Here is a 20,417-nt window from a genome sequence, read left to right on the forward strand (position 1 = left end):
ACTGTATTCTCAGACCTTCCCTCTTTCTCCAGTACAAATTTGTAAACTTATTTTTGTCTTCTGGGGTGAGAGGAAAATGAGGGCTAGGGGATGGAGGAGGACGGGGACCGTTTGAATTTAGGTGCCATTAAAAAATAACGAGTTTATTTGTATTCTGCTAGCACAGTCTGTCTATAGAGCAATCCCAGCATTTTATCCCTTTCTGATGGAGGATGCTAGTGAGTAGAATTAAATCCATACCCACTGCAGTTCAGATGAGTTAGAACAAAATGAGGGCATTTTTACTCAGATTAATCTTTTTCAGATGCTTGTGAACATGGGGRGATGATGAATGTGGAAAAGCCACCAGCTCTCTCCTCCGGTATCTCTCTGCCCAGCCTTGCTGCCGTGTTTAGTTAAGAGAAAATCCTTGTCCCCCACGAAAGGAGTGCAGAAACAGTGAGGCAGGGAAGGAAGACATGTTTCCAAGCGTGTTGATGTTTTTCATGCTTTTCACACAGTACCCATCACACTCAATTTGATGCATAATTTTTCTCTAAAGTGACAATGTTACATGCGCTCTCTATTAAGCAACATATGTTGCTCTGTTGTCCAGGAAGGGTGATTTTAATGCTCTTCTGGTAGAAATATGCTGCGCAATGATGCATATACCAGCTGGCATTATTTTGCAATCGAAGACCATGTCTTTAAAGTTATTTAACTAGTGAACTCTGCGTAAAAAAACAACATTAAAAATAGTCTCCCATTAACCTGGGGTCAATGGTAAGGCTCTTGTGCGCTGATGAAATGGATATTTCTTTTCTAATTGATAAGATAAACATGTTTATTCTGTAGGCTGTGTAAAATTCAGGGATAGTCTTAATTCACTTGTTTCTTTGCTGGTTGAAGTTTACAAGTGAGCTAATACTTTTTTTTTTTTCCATTAGTGAGAAAACCTTAACTTCTTTCTTGAATACATTTTTTTTTAACTTTGGAATAAATCAAATGTCTGTTTTCAATCTTTCCTTGAAAATTTTAGCAGAGTAATTAGTCAGTCAGAGCTTCAGCCTGAGACTGACTGTGGAGCTGTCTGAGAGTTTAAAGTCTAGGAGCAGAGAGGGGATTTTTCCCTTGCTCTTTCCCTTTTCCGTGCAGTTCTGAAATTATTTCTTGCAAATATATATCTTCTAGGATTGCCCCGTTGACCTGTAGGGCAGGTAGATGTCGACGGCTGATGGGCATATGTCACCTGAGCATATCCTTACACTCTTAAATACAATTTGAAACAGCAGATAAACCTGGCTGTTTCACTTTTCCCTACTTAATTAACTCGTTTTCATGCCCAAGGCTGACTGCTTGAAATGGGAGCAAAATGCAAAGTATGCTCAGGGCAGTGTTTTCAGGAGTAAAGACCTCTCCTTGAGATCCCCCTCAGCGACCGTCTCTTGGTTGTGTCGCCCTGGTTCCCCTTTCCCAAGAAAAGGGCAGGGCCCGCTACGCCGAAGCCTGCGGACGGTGCTTTCCCCAGGAGCCTGCAGTGAGCGTGCAGCAGGCGAAGGCAATATTAGTATTACCCCGAGTTTTTTATACGGAGGGAAAACTGAACAGCTGACACAGAAGTCTAAAGTTTTTTAAACCATTTAGCCCGTGTGTGGCCTCCCGACAAGGACCATCCTGTGCCCCGGGCGTGCCGCGAGGCGCAAGGAGCAGAGCAGGGCTGGGCGACGCGCCTCTCCTGGGGCTCGCGCCTCCCGCCGGATCGGGCTCCTCGCTCGCTGCCTCCCGGCGCGGCCGGACCTGGCTGGAGGTGTGCGATGCCTCGCGACGGGGCCTGGCCTGGGCCGGGGCCTTGCTTTGGCCCCGCACGTAGCCACTGCTTGGGGTGAAGTCTGTTTGATCTGCGGGGTTCGAGTGTGGCAAAGAGCGCTTTGCGCTCCTGTGGTTGTAAACAGGGGTAAAACCACGCGCGAGCGGCGTGCAGGGGCGCGTGCTCCTCTTCCGTTTGCTCTGGCTGGCCGTCTTCTCGCCCTGGTCCCTGGTGTGCTGCCCCTTTCTCCCCGATGCTCCTCCTCACCTTGAGCACCTATCTTCCCAAGCCCAACTTCGGAAGGCCCCAAAGCCAGCAGCGCGTTCCCTGCCCTCTGGGGCTCCCCCGGCTTGGCCCGTGCAGCGTCTGCGCTGCAGCTCTCCCCGCTGCTGCTCCCACTGCGCGACCTCCCGCGAGGCTCCTGCGTTGCCCTCGGCACGATGAGCAGCCCACGGATCTGAGAAGAGGCTCTGCTGAATTGCCGTTTTATTGAATTCCCTTCCTCGTTGATCTGTTATTAAATTATGGTTAGCGTTTCATTAGCGAGCCCCAGTGGGCATGAGTTCATCAGTGTTTTAGCGGTTAGAGCTGCGCTTTGTTGCATTGGAAATGTGTCGCGGAGGGCGTCTGTACTTGTTGCAGTGATTGCGCTAATGAGCTACGGCTCAGGACAGGATGTGTGATGGCTTTCTAAGTGCTACGGCGCAGATTTGCAAGGATGCTTGGCTCTCATCTGGGCATCAGAATAAAGGGCTGGATTTATGAGAGCGCTTAACAAATCTGGCTCTTGGGTCCTCCTGAGACTTTGACTTTTTTGTTCCCTTCGGTTCTGCCACGGGCCCCTCAGCACGAGGGACTTTGGCTTCACATGGCAGAAGCGCTTTCCCCGGAGCTTGCTCCTCTGCTGGGCCCCGGGCAGGCAGGAGAGGGACGAGCCCAGGCGGTTTCCGCTGCCCGCAGTGATCAGCTAGATGTGGTATTGCACAAGCCTCTCCGAAGAGCTCTGCATCGATTCTCTCCCAGTGACATATGCCAGATGTTTTGTTAACACCTTTGCTGAAAGGTACTGGCCTGGCTGCACTTCTTTTCTGGGGCTATTACTCAACCAAGGCCTGGCTAAAAATAGTTTATCTAACCCTGAGATATTTTTCAGGTTTGCTGTCTCTTCCAAGCCCAAATTAATCAGCACTTGGGATAGCCCAGAATAGAAAACCCGTGGCTCCAGCAGCTAGGAAATGAAACCTGATGTTTATAATCAATGAGTGTTAGGACCAATAAATCAGGCTGCAATGCTGTAATGAGAACGGCACGTTGCAGTCAGGCTGGGGACCAGGGACAGTGTCGCAGCCTGCAGCTCTCGCTGTCGGGGAAAGAAAAATAGCAGGCTTAGCTTCAGAAGGGGTTTGGATAATTACTGCAAAGTAATTACGCTAGAGCTCGCCTTTTCAGGGTTAAATCAGGGCACTTCTGTAGCGTTAGATTTTAGATACCTCAGTACGACCCCAATATCGGTCTGGTTCGTTAGCAAGCTGCAGAGATGGGGGCTCTTGAAGRCGGCGCCACTCTGCTTTTCACAGCGGAGAACGGGAATGTGAGGGCCCGCTCGGTCCCGTGCCCTTCACAGCACCTTCCCCGGAGCCTGCGGGCTCCTCCGGCAGCTCCGCGGGGGAGGCTGGCCATCCTGCCCGGGCGGGCTGGCGTCCCYGCCGTCCTGCCCGGGAAGCCGTGCCCCAGGCCTGCCTGGGGGGCTCGGCGCCGTCRGGAGCCTCGCTTGGCGGGTTTCCTAGCAGCTCCGCGGATGTGATTTACTTGCTCCTTATGAGGCCGTCACCAAGTTCTGCGCGTCTCCAGAGAAGCTCAAAATGCCGCGATTGCCCTCCCCGCCTTTTCGCCTGCGCTTTCCCCGTTGCAGCACGAAAGGCACGTGGCCGGGGTCGGCGCCTCCCCGTGCCTGGAGCTGGGGCTTTTCRGCCTGGAGAAAAGCGCGGCGGTCCCTCACCGCCCGGTTCGCTCCAGAGCGGTGCCGTGGCCAGCTGGGAGCGCGGGGTGCTTGGGCCAGGGTCTTTTCTGAGTCATCCGTATCTCCCGTCCGCATCAGCGACTTTAAAATGGCTTTGAGGAATTGTATTTTCGAGTCTTTTATCATTACATTACAGGTCAGGGCCAGCAGCTTTTCCTGCCTGTCGGCTCTAGCTGCCAAAGTTAATACGTCATGCAGCATTGGCAATGTCACATGAAGGCTCGTCAGGGGAGCGAGGCTGAGCTTTGCACCGGAGTGCCTGGCCTGGGCATCCCTTTGCAGTAAGACTGGTTAAATGAAAAGAGGATTAATTGAATTCCTCTCCTCTGGGGGCCAGCACGGCAGGCGCGGAGCGCGGGGCAGCCTGGCTGCTCTTGCAGAGCTTGCCGGGGCGGCCGGCGCAGGGTGTTATTTCACCACGGGTCTCTGTACCAAATTCCCTGCACCAGTCTCGGAGCTCGGTGTGTCCAACACAGCTTGGACGCAAGCTAAAGCCCCCAGCCCGGTGCCTCCTGGCTCGGGGTCCCTCCTGCTCAACAGGCCGTCGCAGCGTGTGCAAGGCACCGCTAGCGATGCTCGGCCACAAAGTGCCACAGTTCCACCTGCGAACCACAAGCGAGAGCTCCTGCGGGGGACAGGGCTTCGCTGCTGCGCAGGAGGGGTTTGCTCAGCCTCAACAGCTAATTTAACCTATTCCCCGCACCCTTGTCAGCCCCCTCTCCGTTTATAAAGCCTCTAAGTGCAAAAGTGGTCGGATTTGGGAGAATCTTGTTCTCTCCCTGAGGGCGGACCAAAGCTTTGTGTTTATTCACTGATCTTTTGAAGGTTCCTTTTTTTTTTTTTTTTCTTCTTTCTCCTGTCCAGTGACTTCTAATTGAAACGGATAATGTCATTACGCCATCTCCCCTGGAGATGCGCGCAGGATCCTCAGCAGGATCGGTGGTGTTAGGGGAGGCACACGGGAGTGGAGAAACCTTTCTCTACCCCTCTCGTCCCTTCCCATCCGAGCCTCTTCAGCCCTCTCCAGAGCTTTCCCAGCACGGGGGGATTAACTCAGCCTTTCCCTGCTCTTCTTCCCAGTATGAGTTTAAAGCCAAGAACATCAAGAAGAAGAAAGTGAGTCTCATCGTCTCGGTGGATGGCGTGAAGGTCATTCTGAAAAAGAAGAAAAAGGTAGGCAGCTCGGCTCCCGCGCCGGCTCCGCAGCGGGGCGGCGCTTTGCAGGGGCAGAGCAGGGGTCTGCAGCGAAAGCGCTGCTGCGCGGGGAGGCGCAGGGAGGCACGGCTGGGAGGGTCGTGGGTAGCAAAGACGGGGCTGCTTTGACAGCTCGGTCTCTGAGGGTCTCTGTCGCGAAGTTCAGTCCCGCTGTCCCGTGCTGAGCACGGCATGAGCAGCTTTTCCCCGCRCCGCTCATCCCCTCTCCTGCAGTCCAGGGTCTGTCGTCCTCGCCGGTAGCTCGTGCGGCTCTGTCCCTCTGGCTTAGCAAAGAGGAGCGCGCTGGCAGGGCCGGGCAGCAGGCTCCCTTTGTGCTAAGCATCCCCAGCTGGAGCGAGGTGGAGACCTGCCAGGCTCGTTACGTTAGCAAAGCGTGCGGCTAATTCAAGTAGCAGGCGTGCCCACCCGTGCCGCCTGCGTCCAGAGCCCAGCCAAGCCGGGAGGGAGAGCGCGCTCATCGCTGCCACGGCGCGCCGGCGCGGGGGCTCACGCCGCTCTGGGGCCCCGGAGCGCTTGGCCCACGCCGGGRCGGTCGTGGGAGAGCTCGGGGGTGCCTGTCCCCTCGCGGCGCKGCTCCGAGAGAGGGATTTTTCATGTGCCCAGGGATTTCTGCTGCAGTCCAGGCACTTTCAACCCACATTGCTGGTGCTGCTGGGCCCTCGCTACAGCTCGGGGCCACGTGTCTCCCAAATCACTGCCAGGCACTCTGTGCCAGCCTCCCCCTGGCAGAGAAGAGGACTTCCAAGCAGGGACTAGGTGCGCTGGGAGGTGAGCCATGAGAGGGAGGGATGGTTGGCTCTGACAAAAGTCATTGATGAACCTTGTTCCCCAGCRTGGCAGAACCAGCCCTGATGTGCGAAAGGGTTCGTGGGGGCCCCGGGGAGGTGGTGGCATGGTGCCTGTCCCAGCAGGGCCCAGCCCCTGCCGCAAAGGGTTGCGAGAGAGCAGCAGCTGGCCTGTGCAAGGGCCCATTTCGGTACTGTTCTCGATCTCAAGGACAGCATCTGACGTACTCATTTTCAGCTTCTTTCATTGCAGAAAAAAGAATGGGCCTGGGACGAGAACAAGATGCTTGTCATGCACGACCCTATCTACAGGTATGGCTGCCTGGAGCTGGCGCTGGTGCTCGCGGGCTGGCCCGGCACTGAAGGCAATTCCCCTCCTGCTTCACGAGCTCCCTCTTGCTGAAGTCCAACTCCAGGAGGGCGAGTGGAAAGAGGGAGCTGCCATGAGCTCAGGGCCGCCGGCTCGTGGACCCCTGCCCTCCGGGAGGAAGGGGCGTCCCCTCCACCACGCACAAAAGCCTCCTCCTTTCCCCCGTGGTCCCGCAGTGCTGCTGGCCGGGAGCCCGGCTGCGCAGTCAGGGGCCACTAAGCCCTTTCTAATGACCCCAGTTAGAGCAGCAAAGCTGTTCTCCTGCCAGAGATCAGGGCTGCCGGGGGAGACGTGGCAGGGGCTGGGTTGGTGGCCATCCCCTGCCCTTGGAGCCCCCCATGCCATGGCCACGGGGAGAGGAGCCTGGAGGCACAGGCATGCAGCAGACGGAGGCAGGCGAAGGTTAGCGGGTCTGCATCCTTTCCCTGAAGGAAAACAGCCAGACCCAGCTGGGGACAGCATTTATCAGGGAACTCTCCTGGTGTGGGAGCCACATCCCGGTTCTGCTGGGAAAAGTCTGGGCTCCCCCTTGGAGCTAGGTGTGCCGGTGGGTCTTCTGCACCCCAGAGGATTTGGGATGCCCCAGGCTGTGGCTATTCCCTGGCAGGGCTGAGCAGTGCAGGCCCTGTGCTGTCTTGGTAAAATGCTTGCTGCTGCTGAATCACCATAATAATTTTTTAAACCTGGTAAAACCACTGCCAAAAAAATTTCTGTTGGGCTTTAGCAGTGGTGTGCTGCAGAGGCTGGGCATCTGCCAGCACCCCAGAGCATGCCCTGGAAAGCCCGGGATGTGGTCTTGCCAGTCTCCTGGGCACCGTAGATCATGTGTGTGTTGCAGACTGCATTCTCCCCCTCCTGTCTGTCCTTGCAGGATATTCTACGTGTCCCATGACTCCCAGGATCTAAAGATCTTCAGCTACATTGCCAGGGATGGGTCTAGCAATGTCTTCAGGTGTAACGTCTTCAAGTCCAAGAAGAAGGTAAAGATGTAGGGATGCACATTCCTCTGTCCCAGGGCCCCCGTCACGCCGAGCTGCGGCACCGTGCCCAGAGCACCGTTATTTCCCCTCGGGGCACTGCGCCCAGCACCGGCACTCAGTCCCCCGCAGCACGCTGACACCCCTCTTTTCCAGCACCCGCTCGCTGGTCTGGGGGCAGCTTTGTCCCTTGAAGCTGATTTGTGTCCGAGCTGATTGAAGGCCGTGTCATGCTGGGGAGGTGCCCTGGCGCAGGGAAGCACCCCTGTGCTGGGCGGCCCAGCTGAGGTTACGCTCCTTGTCCCCTCTGCCCGTCTCAGAGCCAAGCCATGCGCATCGTCCGGACGGTGGGGCAGGCGTTCGAAGTCTGCCACAAGCTGAGCCTGCAGCACACCCAGCAAAACGCAGACGGGCAGGAGGACGGCGACAGCGAGAGGAACGGGGACGACCTGGACATCCCAGGTAGCGTGCCACTGCTGAGGGGCCACGCGCCAGGCCCGGGGCCTGGGGTCCCTGCTGCCTTTGGGAGCTGGCGGACGCGGTCTGCAGAGTCACTGTCTTTCTGTAACGTTCGTTGCTGGCTAACAGCTGCGGGGAATGGATTTGCACGGCAATCTGGCCTGYGGAGCCTTGCGCTCAGGCTGGGCTCTCGCTCAGCAAGGAGCCTTCGCTAGGTGTTAGCCTTCATCCTCGCGGACGTCCCTCTTGCTGGGAGCCCATTAGCAGCAATCCGGACTCTGCTGGATGCTGAAGATCTCTCCGTGCTCAGTGCCGCAAACATTTACTTGCGGCTGCCAGAAAAGGGGCCCTAAGCACAGCTGTTCCCCGAGTCCCGAGGTCCTTGCGTGGCTCGGGCTCAGCTCCCGGCTGCAAGCAGCCCAGGCCGAGCGGCGACCCTGCTCGTTCGCCCCTCTCGCCGTGCCTTGTGGCCTTACTGCTGAACCTCTGCGGGTGTTCTCCTCTTCGTGCTGGAGCCTTAAATGTCCTTAATTCTGTAGCACGCCAAGACCATACCTGCTATCGCTGCCAGGTAAAGACCCTACAAGTGCATTCGCCCCGTTTTTTTGTGCTGATTAACACATCCCACTTTGGCAGCTTCAGTGTGTGACTTTTTTTCCCATTTGTTTGGTACTTCCCTTTTTCCCAGATGTTTTCTAAGAGGTTGCTCAAACACCTGCAGTGTTTTGGTGCCAGCTGCGAGGGTGCCCGTTCGGACACTGGCTGGTCCTGGAGCCCGCGTGCTTTCAAGCTCGCTGCCTGCTCTGCCCCCCGCACCGGCGGGTCCCAGCGCAGTGCTTAGCCCAGCTCCGAAATCCTGTCGGGATTGGCCTGGCCTTTGTCTGCTGCTTCCTTACTGCTTTTACGAGTAACGTTGTTGTGATGCCTTAATTATTAGGCTGCCCCTGTTGTGCTGGGCTGCTCATTGTTTGTTTTTCCTCCGCACGATGTCCCGGTGCCGAGATATGGYGCCCTGGGGATTTCTGAGCATCCGTTTTTGCCTGGAATCTCTTGTTTACCTTTCTCTAGCTTTCGCCGTGCGAYGGCGCGTTTCTCCCCCAGTCGCGGGTTTTGTGCTGCTGCCTCCCCGGCTTGGCGCTGTTTGGCCCGGCGCGTTGCGCGCTGCGCTCCGGGGAGCCGCGGGAAGCCCCTCCGCRGCCGCCTGCCTGCTCTGCCCCGCAGGACTCGGCAGCGTGACGTGCAGGATTTGGGCTGAGCACGTCAGCCGCAGCCTGCGCGGGGCCGCGGTTCGTCCCGCGCGCGCAGCTGGAGAGTGCGTTCGCATTTCACCGAGCGGTTTTGCAAAGGGCCGTTGACTTCAGCTCCAGTGGGTGTTCCTGGGAAATGAATCTGCCTGTGCGGCTCCCGCTGCGGGGAAGTTAATGAGGGAAAAGGCAGCCCTGAGGTCCCCAAATCCAAGTGAGGAGGGATGAGCGGGGCGCCCCGGGCGTGCGGGGCTGGCGGGGTCAGCGCGCGGGAGGTTTTGCTCTGACGGTGCCCACTGCCCCCTCCCGCAGGCTGCCGCCTCGGTGGCGCGGAGAAGGCGGCCGCCTCCGCGGAGGAGACGGACATCGATGCCGTGGAGCTCCCGCTGGCGGGGACCGACATGCTGGAGTTCAGCCGGGGGGTGACGGACCTGGACGCCGTGGGGCGGGATGCGAGCGCCTACGCGGACGCCAAGGTACGGCCCCGACTGGCGGGAGCGGCGGGCCGGGCACCGTGCGGCCCCGGCGCGCGGCTCTGCTGTGCCCTGGCTGGGGCCCAGGGCTTGGGAGTTATTTTACAGCATTCCCCGGCTCCCGGATCAAAGGCGCCTGCCGCCCCCCCGCCGCCCTTTGGCGCGGGGCCAGCCCTCTCCCGGGGAGAGCCATGCCCAGGCCCAGCTGCGCTGCAGCGGCGCGGAGAGGGTCAGAGCTGGAAGGATTTTTTTTCAGCCCTCCTCCCCCCAAAAAAGGCTTTTTTTGATGCACTGGAAATTTCCATGGGAAACTTTTGCCTCTTCTGAAATTTTCTGCAAAATCGTTTGAGCTTTCATCAACAAGTATAGAAACGCCGGCGGGGAAGGAAGGCTGGGGGGTCAGCGAGCCCGTCACCCTGCCGGAGGCGGGCTCGGCAGAGYGTAATCGCTCCTGGCAGATGTTGCTTTTGAGGCTGGTGACACAGGCTCCGTCCTTCCCCAGGCATCTGCTCCTGTGCCTCACGAGCTGCTGCGTGAGCAGATTTTCCTGGGCTCTAACCTAATTCCTCTTGGCCATAGGATAAGCTGTTCTACTGCCGGAGGCTTTGTCCTTGACACAACTTAAAAATGCCGTTTCCAAAGTTTTTCAGCAGCCCTCCTCCCAGCTCCAGCAGCCAGGGCTTGCGAGGCGTCCTCATGCCGCTTGCGGCAGGGCGGCGTGGCACACGCACGTGGTCACACTCTCGATGCTGGTGTTCTTGCAGGGCTGCCTCCACTCCGAAAGCATCCTGACGGCGTCGCCCAAAATGCTGCTGCCCTCGTCCGCCCAGCTGCCCGACCTGGGCACGCCGCTCTCGGCCCACCACCAAATGCAGCTCCTCCAGCAGCTCCTGCAGCAGCAGCAGCAGCAGACACAAGTGGCCGTGGCGCAGGTTATCCCCCCGCCGTGTCCCGGGGCGGGCGGCAGGGCGCGGGGCAAAGGGGGGCTCCGGGGAGGCGGCGAGAAGCTGCCGGCGCAAGGGATGGGAAGGGAGCGGGCTGTGCAGCAAGGGGAGAGCTGAGGAAATGGAGGAAAAACGGGACATGCTGGAGGGAGCGGAGCTGTCTGTGGGAAAACCTGTCTGTCCACCCCATCCGCATCCTGGAAACCATACATGGAGGGGACCGGATTGCAGCCTACTGCCTGGGCCAGCACAGGCTGCTCCCTGGAGCCGTGGGCAGGCTTCGCCCGGGGCCCTGCTGCAGCATGACAGAGGGTCCATCTGCCGCGGCCCGGCCTGGCTCTCTCTCTGCTAGCAGCCAGCAAGTGCCTATAGATAGCACAGATGACGGAGGAAGCGTTTCTCCGTTTCTCCATGACATGCGTTCCCTGGTAGCAAGCTAGGCTTGCAGCTACAGTGCACCAAGGAGGAGGGTTGGTCTCCACGTGACCCGTCCAGGCTTAGCCCCCAGGAAGGTGCTCTTCTTCGTCCCAGGCTGCGTTGAATGCTGCCCCTGCGGGGCGGCCCTTCTCCAAGGGCCCCTTTCCCGTGGAGGCGCAGGGGCACAGGGACATCTTGGCACAAGGGGGATCCTGGTCAGTGTCCAGTCCCTTTCTGGCTCCTTGAACTTTATCCAACTTATTACGTTTGCTTTAATTGTTCCCTGATACCTCCCAGAGCCCTCTCCGCTTGCTCAACTTTCTTCCTGGTTCCAGCAGCCTTCCTGTGCTTTCCGATGGTTTCYCTCTTCATGCATCAAAATATGGCACCGGCCCTTCTGGCTGCGCTGCTGCCCTGGGAGCCTGCGTGCCCTCCATGGTCACTGACTCTGGGAAATAAAGTTCCTGCCTGGAAGAGTGATTTGCATCCTAGGGGGACGCCGTTACATCTAGCTGTAGTAAAAAGATACTTTTGCTTGGGCAAAGCTTATCAAGCAAAGCCAGGTCCCTCTGTGGCAGGGACTTGTCACCTTTGGTAGTCCCAATCTTTGTGTCACCTGCAGATCTTTGCAGCAGTGATTCCTTTTTCTTCCCGCTTCCAGATAAAAAATATGAAATGTGGTAAGGCCATTTCTTGGCTGGGTCATGGGATAACAGCCACTGGCCTCATTCCCCTTTCTCCAGCGGCTGACACTCTCCTCTGGACCTTTGCCCACCCAAGGATGGTTCTGGTCCCAAGAGCTGTTACTTAGCTACTCCCTAACCCATTCAGTGTGTGCCATGGTGATTTTGTATCGTTCTAATTTATTAATGAAAAAGTTGTTCTCTATGATGTCAAATGCCTTTCAGATGACTGAATACATTACATCAACACCTTCATCAATAGCACTTGTTATCTTCTCTCCAAAGTACTGAGTCGGTTTGTCTCTGAACACATGATGATTGGCACGGGCTTTGTTCTCTGCTAACAAAGCTGGTAGATCCGCTGTATTATCCAGGACCTCTGTCAGACTGATGGGTCTATAGCTTACCTCGGCCTGTAATTACTTGGCTGGGAATGAAATGTCATTTAGTCCCCTCTCGTTGACCAGAGAGAGCTGGCATTTGCGAGGAGTTTCCCGATACCTGTAAAAGGTTAAGGGCAGGAGTCCGTGCTGGGTGTTATCCCCAGAGAGCCCGGTGGCACCGGCTGCTGCCCGGCTGCAAGACGTGAGGTTTGGGCACTGCTCGCTGCTTCGCCTGGCCAGTCCTGGGTATCGCCTGGACCCTGCCGTGGAGACCCTGCCCTGCTGCGAGGAAGGGTGATTTCYGTGCCCGCACTGTGACCACCGAGCTTCGGCACCTGCTTTGCATTGCATCGCCCTGCCCGCACAGGCCAGCCTCCTGCCTCCTCCGAGCCTTCCCCGAGCTCGGGGTGCTTCAGCCTTCGCCAGCCGAGAGCATGGCCTTGCAGTCCTGCTGGCTGCATTGAGGCAGCACAGAACAAACCAGGCGGCACCTGCCTCCAGCTCGCCTCTCCCAGGGCTCAGGCTCTTCCATCGTTTTCCTCTCGCGGATTTCTCCTCCTTCATGGGCAGTAGGTAGCTGGTGTGTTAATAAAGCAGTACCCGCAGCGGAGCAGTTTCTCGACCAGATCATTAGGCAGGACGCTGGCAAGGCCTYGTGGACAGGCTGCGGGGGGGAGCTGGGGGCAGCAGGAGTCGGGGCGGCCAGCCCCGTCYCGTGTCGGGGTGACGCGCTGGCAGAGCCGGCGTGCCCGGGCGCTCACCAGCTCTCCGCCTCTCCCGCAGGTTCACTTGCTGAAGGACCAGCTGGCCGCGGAGGCTGCCGCGCGCCTCGAGGCCCAGGCCCGTGTGCACCAGCTCCTGCTGCAGAATAAGGACTTGCTGCAGCACATCTCGCTCCTGGTGAAGCAGGTGCAGGAGCTGGAGCTGAAGCTCTCGGGGAGCAACACCAGTAAGAGCTCCTTCCCCTTCCGCTCCCCTCGCAGCTAGCCRGGGCTCAGCCTTGCAGCATGGACTGCCCTGCTCCTGCTGCCATGGCCTGGGGCAACCCGCTTCGCCCCCTGCTCTGCTGGGGCTGCGTCCTGCCCCGTTCCCGGAGAGGGTTTGCAGCGTTTTTGTGTAGGGGCAAAGTCAGTGCTGTTCTGGCACAGCTTGTGTGTGCGCAGTGGGTGCTCGCATATGCATGGACGGGAAGCGTGGGGAGGTTGGTGTGGGCAGAGGCAGTCACACATGTTCATCAGCTGTACGTCTGCTTTATGCAGTGGCTGCATGGTCTAGGCTGCTCGAAACCTAGCCAGGCTCCTTACCTGCCACAAAAACCCCTCCTTGACCTTCCTCTCCAGCTGATGTGGCCACCAGCTCCCTACAGGAGCTGGAGTGGGAGATGCATAGCATTTTATCCTGTAAAATTGGCTCTTTGCTGGCCAGCAGTAGCTCCTGGCACAACTATCCCCACTAGTGACCCCCTCTAAATGGTGGCAGTGGGGAGGCTGATGACCGAGCCACCCGGGGCTGTCCCTCTCGTGCCAGACGTGGCGGGGAGACGGTCGGCAGAGCCGGGGCGGTGCTGCCTCCCTCTCAGCTGTGCCCTTCTCTTGCAGTGGGCTCCCAGGACAGTCTGCTGGAGATCACCTTCCGCTCCAACGTCCTGCCCGTGCTCTGCGACCCGACCACCCCGCAGCCCGAGGAAACCCACCCGCCGCCGCTGGGCCCGGGCTCTGGCTTCCCCAGCGCCCTGGGCAGCCCCATAGGTAGGAACGACTGCCTGGTGAAGCTGGAGTGCTACCGGTTCGTGCCGGGCTCGGGGCYGCGCGCCCCGGAGCCGCTCCTGGGCAGCCTGGAGCTCATCAAGTTCCGCGAGTCGGGCATCGCCTCCGAGTACGAGTCCAACACGGACGAGAGCGAGGAGCGTGACTCGTGGTCCCAAGAGGAACCACCACGCCTGCTCAACGTCCAGCCCAGGCAGGACCTGGGCGACAGCCTGGAGGACGAGATCGCGGTGTAGGGAYGGCGGGAGGTGGTGTGGAGCAGCTGGGACCCCTGATCCCAGTCTCTCCTGCTGCGGAGGTGCTGCCTGACCCGGCTGCGAGGCAATGCTGGGCTACTCTCTCCCCAGCTCGTGCTGTGAGCCAGGTCTCAGCGCARGGAGCCTTGCAATGGCCCCAGCTTTAGGGAGGCAGGGATGTGCCCGAGTATTGCAGGGGTCCCTCCGGTAGGACAGCACGCCCACAGCAGCCCTGCCGGGAGCAGGGCGCAGACCTCCTCCTTCCCCTGGCCACACACCCTGCTGTCAGCCGCGTTGTCCTGAGCTCGGCCAGGCCTCAGCACCTTTTGCTTTGCCCCAGGCTCCACAGCACGCGGCTGGGAAACCTGAGGAGATGGGGACGGAGCAGCTCTCGGTGCGGTGACTGGCATCGGCTGGTCGCGTCCCAGCGGGGCCCCTGGCTCCGGGGAGGATGGTGAGCGGGAGCGCGGGGCAGCTCGCATCCGGGGCTCTGCGGCTTGCATGGCAGCGAGCGGGCCGTGCTGGCGGCGTGCGCGCGCCGCGCTGCAGCGTGCAGGGCTTGCATGCTGAGCTGGAGCGGCTTCGGCATGCCAGCCCCGGCCAGAGACGCTCGGCATCAGGCAGCAAGCGGAGAGGTGCTTGTGCTGTTACCTTGCCCCCTACCCCTGCAAGCTGCATTTGGGGTCAGGCAGAAGCCGGAGCTCCCGGCTGTTGCTCCAGAGCTGCCCAGGAGCCACAGGCCGTGGGGACTGCGGTGGTCAGCCCTGGGCGCTGCACGCAGGCCTCCCGTGCCGCGCCAGGAGAGGAAACGGCCTGGCTTTTTCCGCTGGACGCAGCCATGCAGCCGCTGCCGTGTTAGCGCAGAGGGGAGCAGGGAAATGGGTGGAGGTTTGGCTTTCAGAGCTGTTCTCCGGCCTGAACACGGGCTGTGGTTTTCCTGCAGCCTTATTAGCCCATCTGGTCGCTGTGGCAGGACCCCCAGGCTGTATTTCTGTCGAAGCGCAAAGGTTGATGGAGACGGGGTGCGTGAGCGAAAGGTGAGGGCAAGGCAGTGAGCGGCAGCAGGGACAAGGCTGGGAAGGAGCCGGAGGGCTGAGCCCGGCTGGCGCGGGATGGCCAGGCCCGGGGCAGGGTGGTGGGGCTCGTGGCATGAGTAGGACGGGGACGGTGTTGGCCGGAGGCAGGTGGAGGACGCGCGGGCTCTGCCTGTGGCTCCCCAGGACTGCAGAGCGTGGATGGGCGATGCTCCTCGGGGAGGGAGGCAAACCCCATCCCCACGGGCAGGAGCGTGAGGAAGGCACGGTGCGGCGCTGGCAGCCGGGGACGCAGCACGGGGATGTGCAGTGTCCTTCCCGTCGCTGCCTGCACCCACAGAATGCCGTCCTTGGGCTCCTCAGGATGGTTGCTGGGTTTGAGAGCCTTCGTGGTGCTCTCGCATCGCATTTTCAGGCACTTCCCTGCACCCAGTGCCACCACAACCCTCTTCATAGACAAATCTTCCCATTTCCAGGCAGTCACTTGCTCCCCAGCCGTGGTTGGGGGATGCAGTGCTGGCAGCTGTCGTGCGCAGCAATGCCACACGTGCAGCCCCTCGAGGGCGGCAAGCTCTCCTCCTCCTCCTCCTCCTCCCCAAGCACTGGAAATGCACTGCTAGCTACTGCAGGGGCTACTGCTACAGGGCCATTTGTTGGCACGGTGCCTGGTTCCCTGGCTGCTGGCGACCCTGCTCCCGGGCAGTCTGGGTTTGCAGTGGTGGCTTCAAAGGGCCAGCTGGCCCCAGTCCGTGGGGGCAGAGGAAGGGGGCTTGCAGGCACCCGCCTCCAAATGCCATCCAGATGGCGATGAAATTCCAGCTGCGCTCCTGCGTGCTGAGCACTGCTGTAGGAATAGTTGCTGCGAGCCGCCTAATTGCCTCATGCCGCGTACTGCAGGGCTCGGCGTCCGCATTGGTCTAATGCACGAGGAGCCGCGGAGCACCGGGCAGGAAGCTGCTCAGGTGGGCACAGGGATCAGGCGGCCGGGCTAGCAATGGCAGGGGCACCCCCTGTGCGGGCGGGCTCCTCCATCTCTCCTGTTTGCACCCTCCAGAAAAGTGAGTCCAGGGTCCCAGCATCCCCACCAGAGGACTGTGGCTGATAGCCCTGGGTGCTCCCAGAGGACCCAGAGCTTTTGTCTTTCCTGCAAGTACATTTATCAGCTGCCCATTGCTGTGGTCTCTGCGAGGCTGCAGCCAAAGGGGTGCGAGCCAGAGTCCTGACGCCTGTCCTGCTCCTTGTGGGAATACTTGAAGCGGTGGGGATCGGCACAGGCGTCTTCCTTTCCTTCCCCCCTCCTATCCTGCTTCTGCTTAGCTTTGTTGCTTCCTGCTGCTCTCGCCTTTGCCAGCTCTGTCTCTGCTAGATCTGCCTTCAGCCAGCCCTTAGCCGAGCATCTCCTGGGCACAGGCTTCTGCTCTCCTCCAGGTCTCAGCCCTGCAGCTGAGAAAGGTCGGTGGCCCCCCTCTGCCCGCGTCCCCTCGGGGCTGAGGAGCGGGGTGTGGGATAGACCCTGGGTGGCAGGGGCTGGGCCGTGCGCTGCCCGCCGTAGGGAGGAGGCTGGAGGGAAGGACGTGTCTGAACGCCCCACGCAGCAGCCTGGTGTCCGGGGCGGCCCCCTGGAGCRGCACCCCGGAGGCAGGGGGGGAGCGGGTGCTGGTTGCGGGATGCACTGGGTGCTCCTGTCCTCTCGCCACCAATACCCCTGTACGCCGTGTCCTACCGGCCCCGAGCTACGCTGCCACGAGCGCAGCTGTGCTGGCCTCCCTGCCGGGGGTCCTGATGTCCCGCTGCCGCCTCGCGGCGCTTGGAGGTGAAAGCAGGAGGAGGGTGGCCACAAAGGGCCACCAGAAGGTGGGAGAGGAGCCTGGTCCCCACGAGCGAGGCGGAGAAGGGGATGCATGAGATGTGCCGCAGGCAGGGAAGGGAGGCGTGGATGCGCTCAGAGAGGGATTTCCGTGCGGGTGGGCAGGCCGTCGCAGGAGCGGGGGCGGCAGGAGCTGGGGCATGGGCGCAGGGGGCAAACGAAGGGAGAGATGGGGAGAAACGGGGCTGGGCCGAGGCACCTTCSCTCGCTGGGCTGCTGCGGCCAGGCCAGGCCAGGCTCGGCGTGCCGGGAGCAGCCGCCTGCGGAGGCGGGAGCCAGCGGCCGGCGCTGAGGGGTGCCGCTGCTCCCAGAGCCCCCGCGGGCAGGCGGGACCCGGCCGGCGTCCTGCCGCGCCGTGGCCGTGGGCTGTACATGTGTAAATCGTACTCCTCCCGAGGCAGCGCTGCCTCTCAACTGCCTCTCTAGCCTCACACTTTTGTTATGGACCTTGACTGGGGATTTATAGCTATATTTTTTGTCCTTTCTTTTCCTACGACTGTCGTGTTACTAACTGTTGACTCAATCTATCTGGGAAACCAGTCTGTCAATGTAAGTGCACTTAACCCTTGGGTGTTGTCATTAGGTGATTGGCTTTTGCTAAATAAATCTTTCTATTTCTCAAGGCTTTTCTGTTGTCTCTTCCTTCTCACTGGCTCTTGCTCTTTCTGCACCGCTTCCCCCCCCCTCCGCGCTCAGGACTGGAGGCAGCCCAGTCGCCTCCCCCCTGGTTTGCAAAGGACCATCCAGGCTGGGGACAGCTTTCCGTCCAGCGAAACCCATCCCYGGTGTGAACAGGAGGTGACGGGCCCGCCTGGGTCCGTCCGGGGCAGGCCGGGGGCAAGGAGAGCCGGGACGAGCCTCGCCGAAGGGCTCGCAGCGCCGCTGCGTCYGCAGGGGGCTGGCGGGGAGCTCTGCGCCCCGGGCGAGCCGCAGCCGGGGGGAGGCGGCGGGCTCAGAATAGTCTGATTTATTGTATTTCTGCCGCAGGCAGCGGCGGGGAGGCAGCACTGCCCTCCCGTGGCGGCCGGGCCCGGCCGGCGGCTTAGAGGGGCGCCGCGGCGTCGAGGGCCTCCTGCGCCCGGCGCTCCTTCTCCCACAGCGCCTTGAGCCGCCGGTAGTACACCTTGCAGCTGAAGCCCTCGCGGGCGCCGTGCCGGATGTGGGTCTTGAGCGAGCACAGCGTGGGGAAGACGCGGCAGCACGCCACGCACTTGTAGCCGTCCCGGGGCGCCAGCTGCCACTGGGATGCCGCCAGGATGTCCTGCACGGTGACGCTGTCCCCGGCTCCCGCTGCRGAGCGGGCTGGCCCCGCGCTCGCGGGCGGCTGCGGCTCGTCCAGGGAGCACGAGGAGGAGCAGACGACCTCGGAGAGGTCGTCGGGCTCGTCGGGCTCCCAGGTGCTGCTGGCGGGGCTGGCAGAGCGGCCGCCCGCGTCCCGCCAGGCGGCCCCCCGGGCACGCACGAAGTAGCTGTAGGGCGAGAACCAGGGCCGGTAGACGGTGCAGTTGTGAGCGGGGAGCTCGGCGCCCGGCGGGTCCGCCAGTGCGCGGGCTGTGGAGGCAAGGGCCTGCGGTGAGCCCGCGGCCCCCGCACGAGCCGGGGGCCTCCCGTGGGGCGGCACGGCACAGTGCGGTATGGCATGGCACGGCACAGCACGGCACGGGGCTCACCCGGTGCTCCTGCCGAGCCGTCAGGCGCCACGCCGCACCTGCACGGTGGCAGCGAGGGGCGGCCTGGGCCGGCGCTGTCCATGCCGGCGCCCGCAGCCTTGGGGATTCCTGCGGGGAGACACGGAGAGGGGCCAGCGTAGCCGGGGGCCGGCAGCACCCCGCAGCCCCCGCGAGAGCTGGGCCCCAGCTCACCTGGCAGGCCGGGGAGGCACAGGGCCTCCGGGCTGCTCCTCCTGGCGCTGCTGGGCAYGGAGGCTCCCGAAATGGACAGCAGGGCGAAGCTCTCCATGGCCCCGGCGCCGCTCCTGCCCGGGTTCCCAGGGCTCCGCCGTGACATCATCGGTGACGTCACAGAGGGCAGCGGGAGGCGGGATGCGGCGCCCGGTGCCCCCGACGGCGCAGGTCCGTCCTGCAGCTAGGCAATGGGCCCGACCCGGCCGAAAGGCAGCCGGGGGATGCGCGCGACTCGCTGCCCCCCAGCTAAATCCGCTCTCTCTCTCTCTTTCTCCCCACAACCTGCTTTCCAAGTTGCTTTCGGTGCCAGGTAAGAGACGCAGCCGGAGCGCTGGCAGCTGCAGCACGATGCCCCGGGCTGGCTCCCGCCCGCGCTGCGCCTGGCTGCGGGCGCCGCGGCGTCCCCGCGGGGCGCCCGGCCCGGCTCACCCCGCCTCTCCCCCCCTTGTCCCCGCAGTGGACCAGAGCATGTTTGAGAACGCCCGCGCTGGCGCGGCGCCCACCCCGCGGTCCGGCCGCCCCGCGGCTGCCGAGCTGGGGTCCCGCCTGGCCGGCGGCCAGCACCTGCGCAACCTGGGCAAGGCCGTGGGCGCCAAGGTGAACGACCTGCTGCGGCGCAAGGAGCCCGCCACGGCGCTGACGGAGGTGAACGCCCGCGCCGGGGCCGCCCTGGGCCCAGGCCAGCCGCCCGGCGAGGACGGGTGAGTCCGTGGCGCTTCGGGAGCCCCGGGCGCCCCCGCGGGCCGCCCTCACCACTCCCCTGTGCTTGCAGGCCGGCGGCGCTGGAGGCCGTGCCCCGGCTGGACCCGCCGCCCACCGTGGCCAAGAAGCGCACGCCGCGGGCGCTGAAGACCCCCCAGGACATGCTCATCGCGCCTCCGCCGCCTGGGGCCGGGGCCGGGGCCGGGCCACAGGAGCCCCCTGAGCCAGCYGCAGCCGCAGCCCCGGCCCCGGCCCCGGCCACCCCCGGGGAGGAGCGGCGGGCGGCGAGGGACGTGGCGCCGCCGGAGGGCCCCAGCGTGGCGGAGCGGGGCGGGGGTCAGCCCGGTGCCCTCCCGGTGCCCGACCTCATCCACAAGGGCAGCCTGGAGAGCCGGCGCCGAGGGGCCGACCGGGCGGCGGAGAGCTCGCCCTGCACGGAGAAGCCCTCCGGTGGCACCGAGCGCCTGCCGCCCGGGGGTGGCCCCGGCCGGGAGGCCGACGGGCCCCATCCCGACCTGCTCTCCTTCGAGTAGAGCCTTCCCAGGGGCGTTATCCGGGGACCCTCTCACTGGCACACCGCTGGCCCCGGCGCCAGGCCCGAGCTGCGCCCCGGGCACCAAGGCATCAGGCGACCTGTGCGCAACGTGGCAGCGCTGCACGTGGCCGGCGCCACCCGCAAGCAGCCGTATATCTGTAAGTGTGTATACGTGTACGCTGCCGGGACAAACGCCGCCGGGGCACGGGCACGGGCACGGGCACGGCCTGCCGCCCCTCTTCGAGCAGCTGGCGCCCTCCCAGCCCGCAGACCGCGTGGGCACTGCGCTGCTGCTCCAGTCCCTCTATTTATGTTGCCTAGGACGTGCGTGTAGTTTGGGACGAAAGATGCGGATTGCACAATAAAGACTCGTTTTTATCCACGGACTCGCGGCCCTCTCTCCATGGCGGGGCGTTACCGGTGGGGGCGGGGCCGGGCGGGGCCTTCCGTTTGAGGGGCGGGACAGTCAGGGGGCGTGGTCTTCCGCCTGAGGGGCGAGGTCTTCAGCGCGGGGGGCGGGGACTTCCGCTTGAGGGGCGGGGACTGCCAGCGATGGGCGTGGCCTTCCGCCCGAGGGGCGTGGCCAGTCGGGCGGGTCCCCCCGCCCCCCCGCCCCG

At 62.0% G+C, this 20,417-nt stretch overlaps 3 protein-coding genes across 3 annotated transcripts in view; 2 read left to right on the plus strand and 1 right to left on the minus strand.

Annotated features, from left to right (window-relative positions):
• The window catches only part of NOS1AP (nitric oxide synthase 1 adaptor protein), a 34,794-nt gene extending 21,036 nt beyond the window's left edge, over positions 1-13,758 (plus strand). The window contains exons 3-10 of the mRNA XM_026089166.1: positions 4,887-4,979; positions 6,045-6,118; positions 7,048-7,156; positions 7,474-7,615; positions 9,169-9,332; positions 10,094-10,261; positions 12,540-12,705; positions 13,355-13,758. Coding sequence (XP_025944951.1) covers positions 4,887-4,979; positions 6,045-6,118; positions 7,048-7,156; positions 7,474-7,615; positions 9,169-9,332; positions 10,094-10,261; positions 12,540-12,705; positions 13,355-13,758 — 1,320 coding nt within the window. The remainder of the gene's footprint in view (positions 1-4,886; positions 4,980-6,044; positions 6,119-7,047; positions 7,157-7,473; positions 7,616-9,168; positions 9,333-10,093; positions 10,262-12,539; positions 12,706-13,354) is intronic.
• A 3,943-nt stretch (positions 13,759-17,701) lies between these two features.
• SPATA46 (spermatogenesis associated 46) lies at positions 17,702-18,666 on the minus strand. Its single transcript, XM_026089167.1, has 3 exons — positions 18,522-18,666; positions 18,330-18,437; positions 17,702-18,210 (listed from the first exon to the last, which is right to left on the minus strand). The coding sequence occupies exons 1-3, from the start codon at positions 18,664-18,666 to the stop codon at positions 17,702-17,704; spliced, it is 762 nt and encodes a 253-aa protein (XP_025944952.1).
• A 365-nt stretch (positions 18,667-19,031) lies between these two features.
• CUNH1orf226 (chromosome unknown C1orf226 homolog) lies at positions 19,032-19,798 on the plus strand. Its single transcript, XM_026089168.1, has 2 exons — positions 19,032-19,264; positions 19,336-19,798. The coding sequence occupies exons 1-2, from the start codon at positions 19,032-19,034 to the stop codon at positions 19,796-19,798; spliced, it is 696 nt and encodes a 231-aa protein (XP_025944953.1).
• The last annotated feature ends 619 nt before the right edge of the window (positions 19,799-20,417 follow it).

The sequence above is a fragment of the Apteryx rowi genome, unplaced genomic scaffold (assembly GCF_003343035.1).
Source record: "Apteryx rowi isolate R43461 unplaced genomic scaffold, aptRow1 scaffold_80, whole genome shotgun sequence".
NCBI lineage: Eukaryota > Metazoa > Chordata > Aves > Apterygiformes > Apterygidae > Apteryx > Apteryx rowi.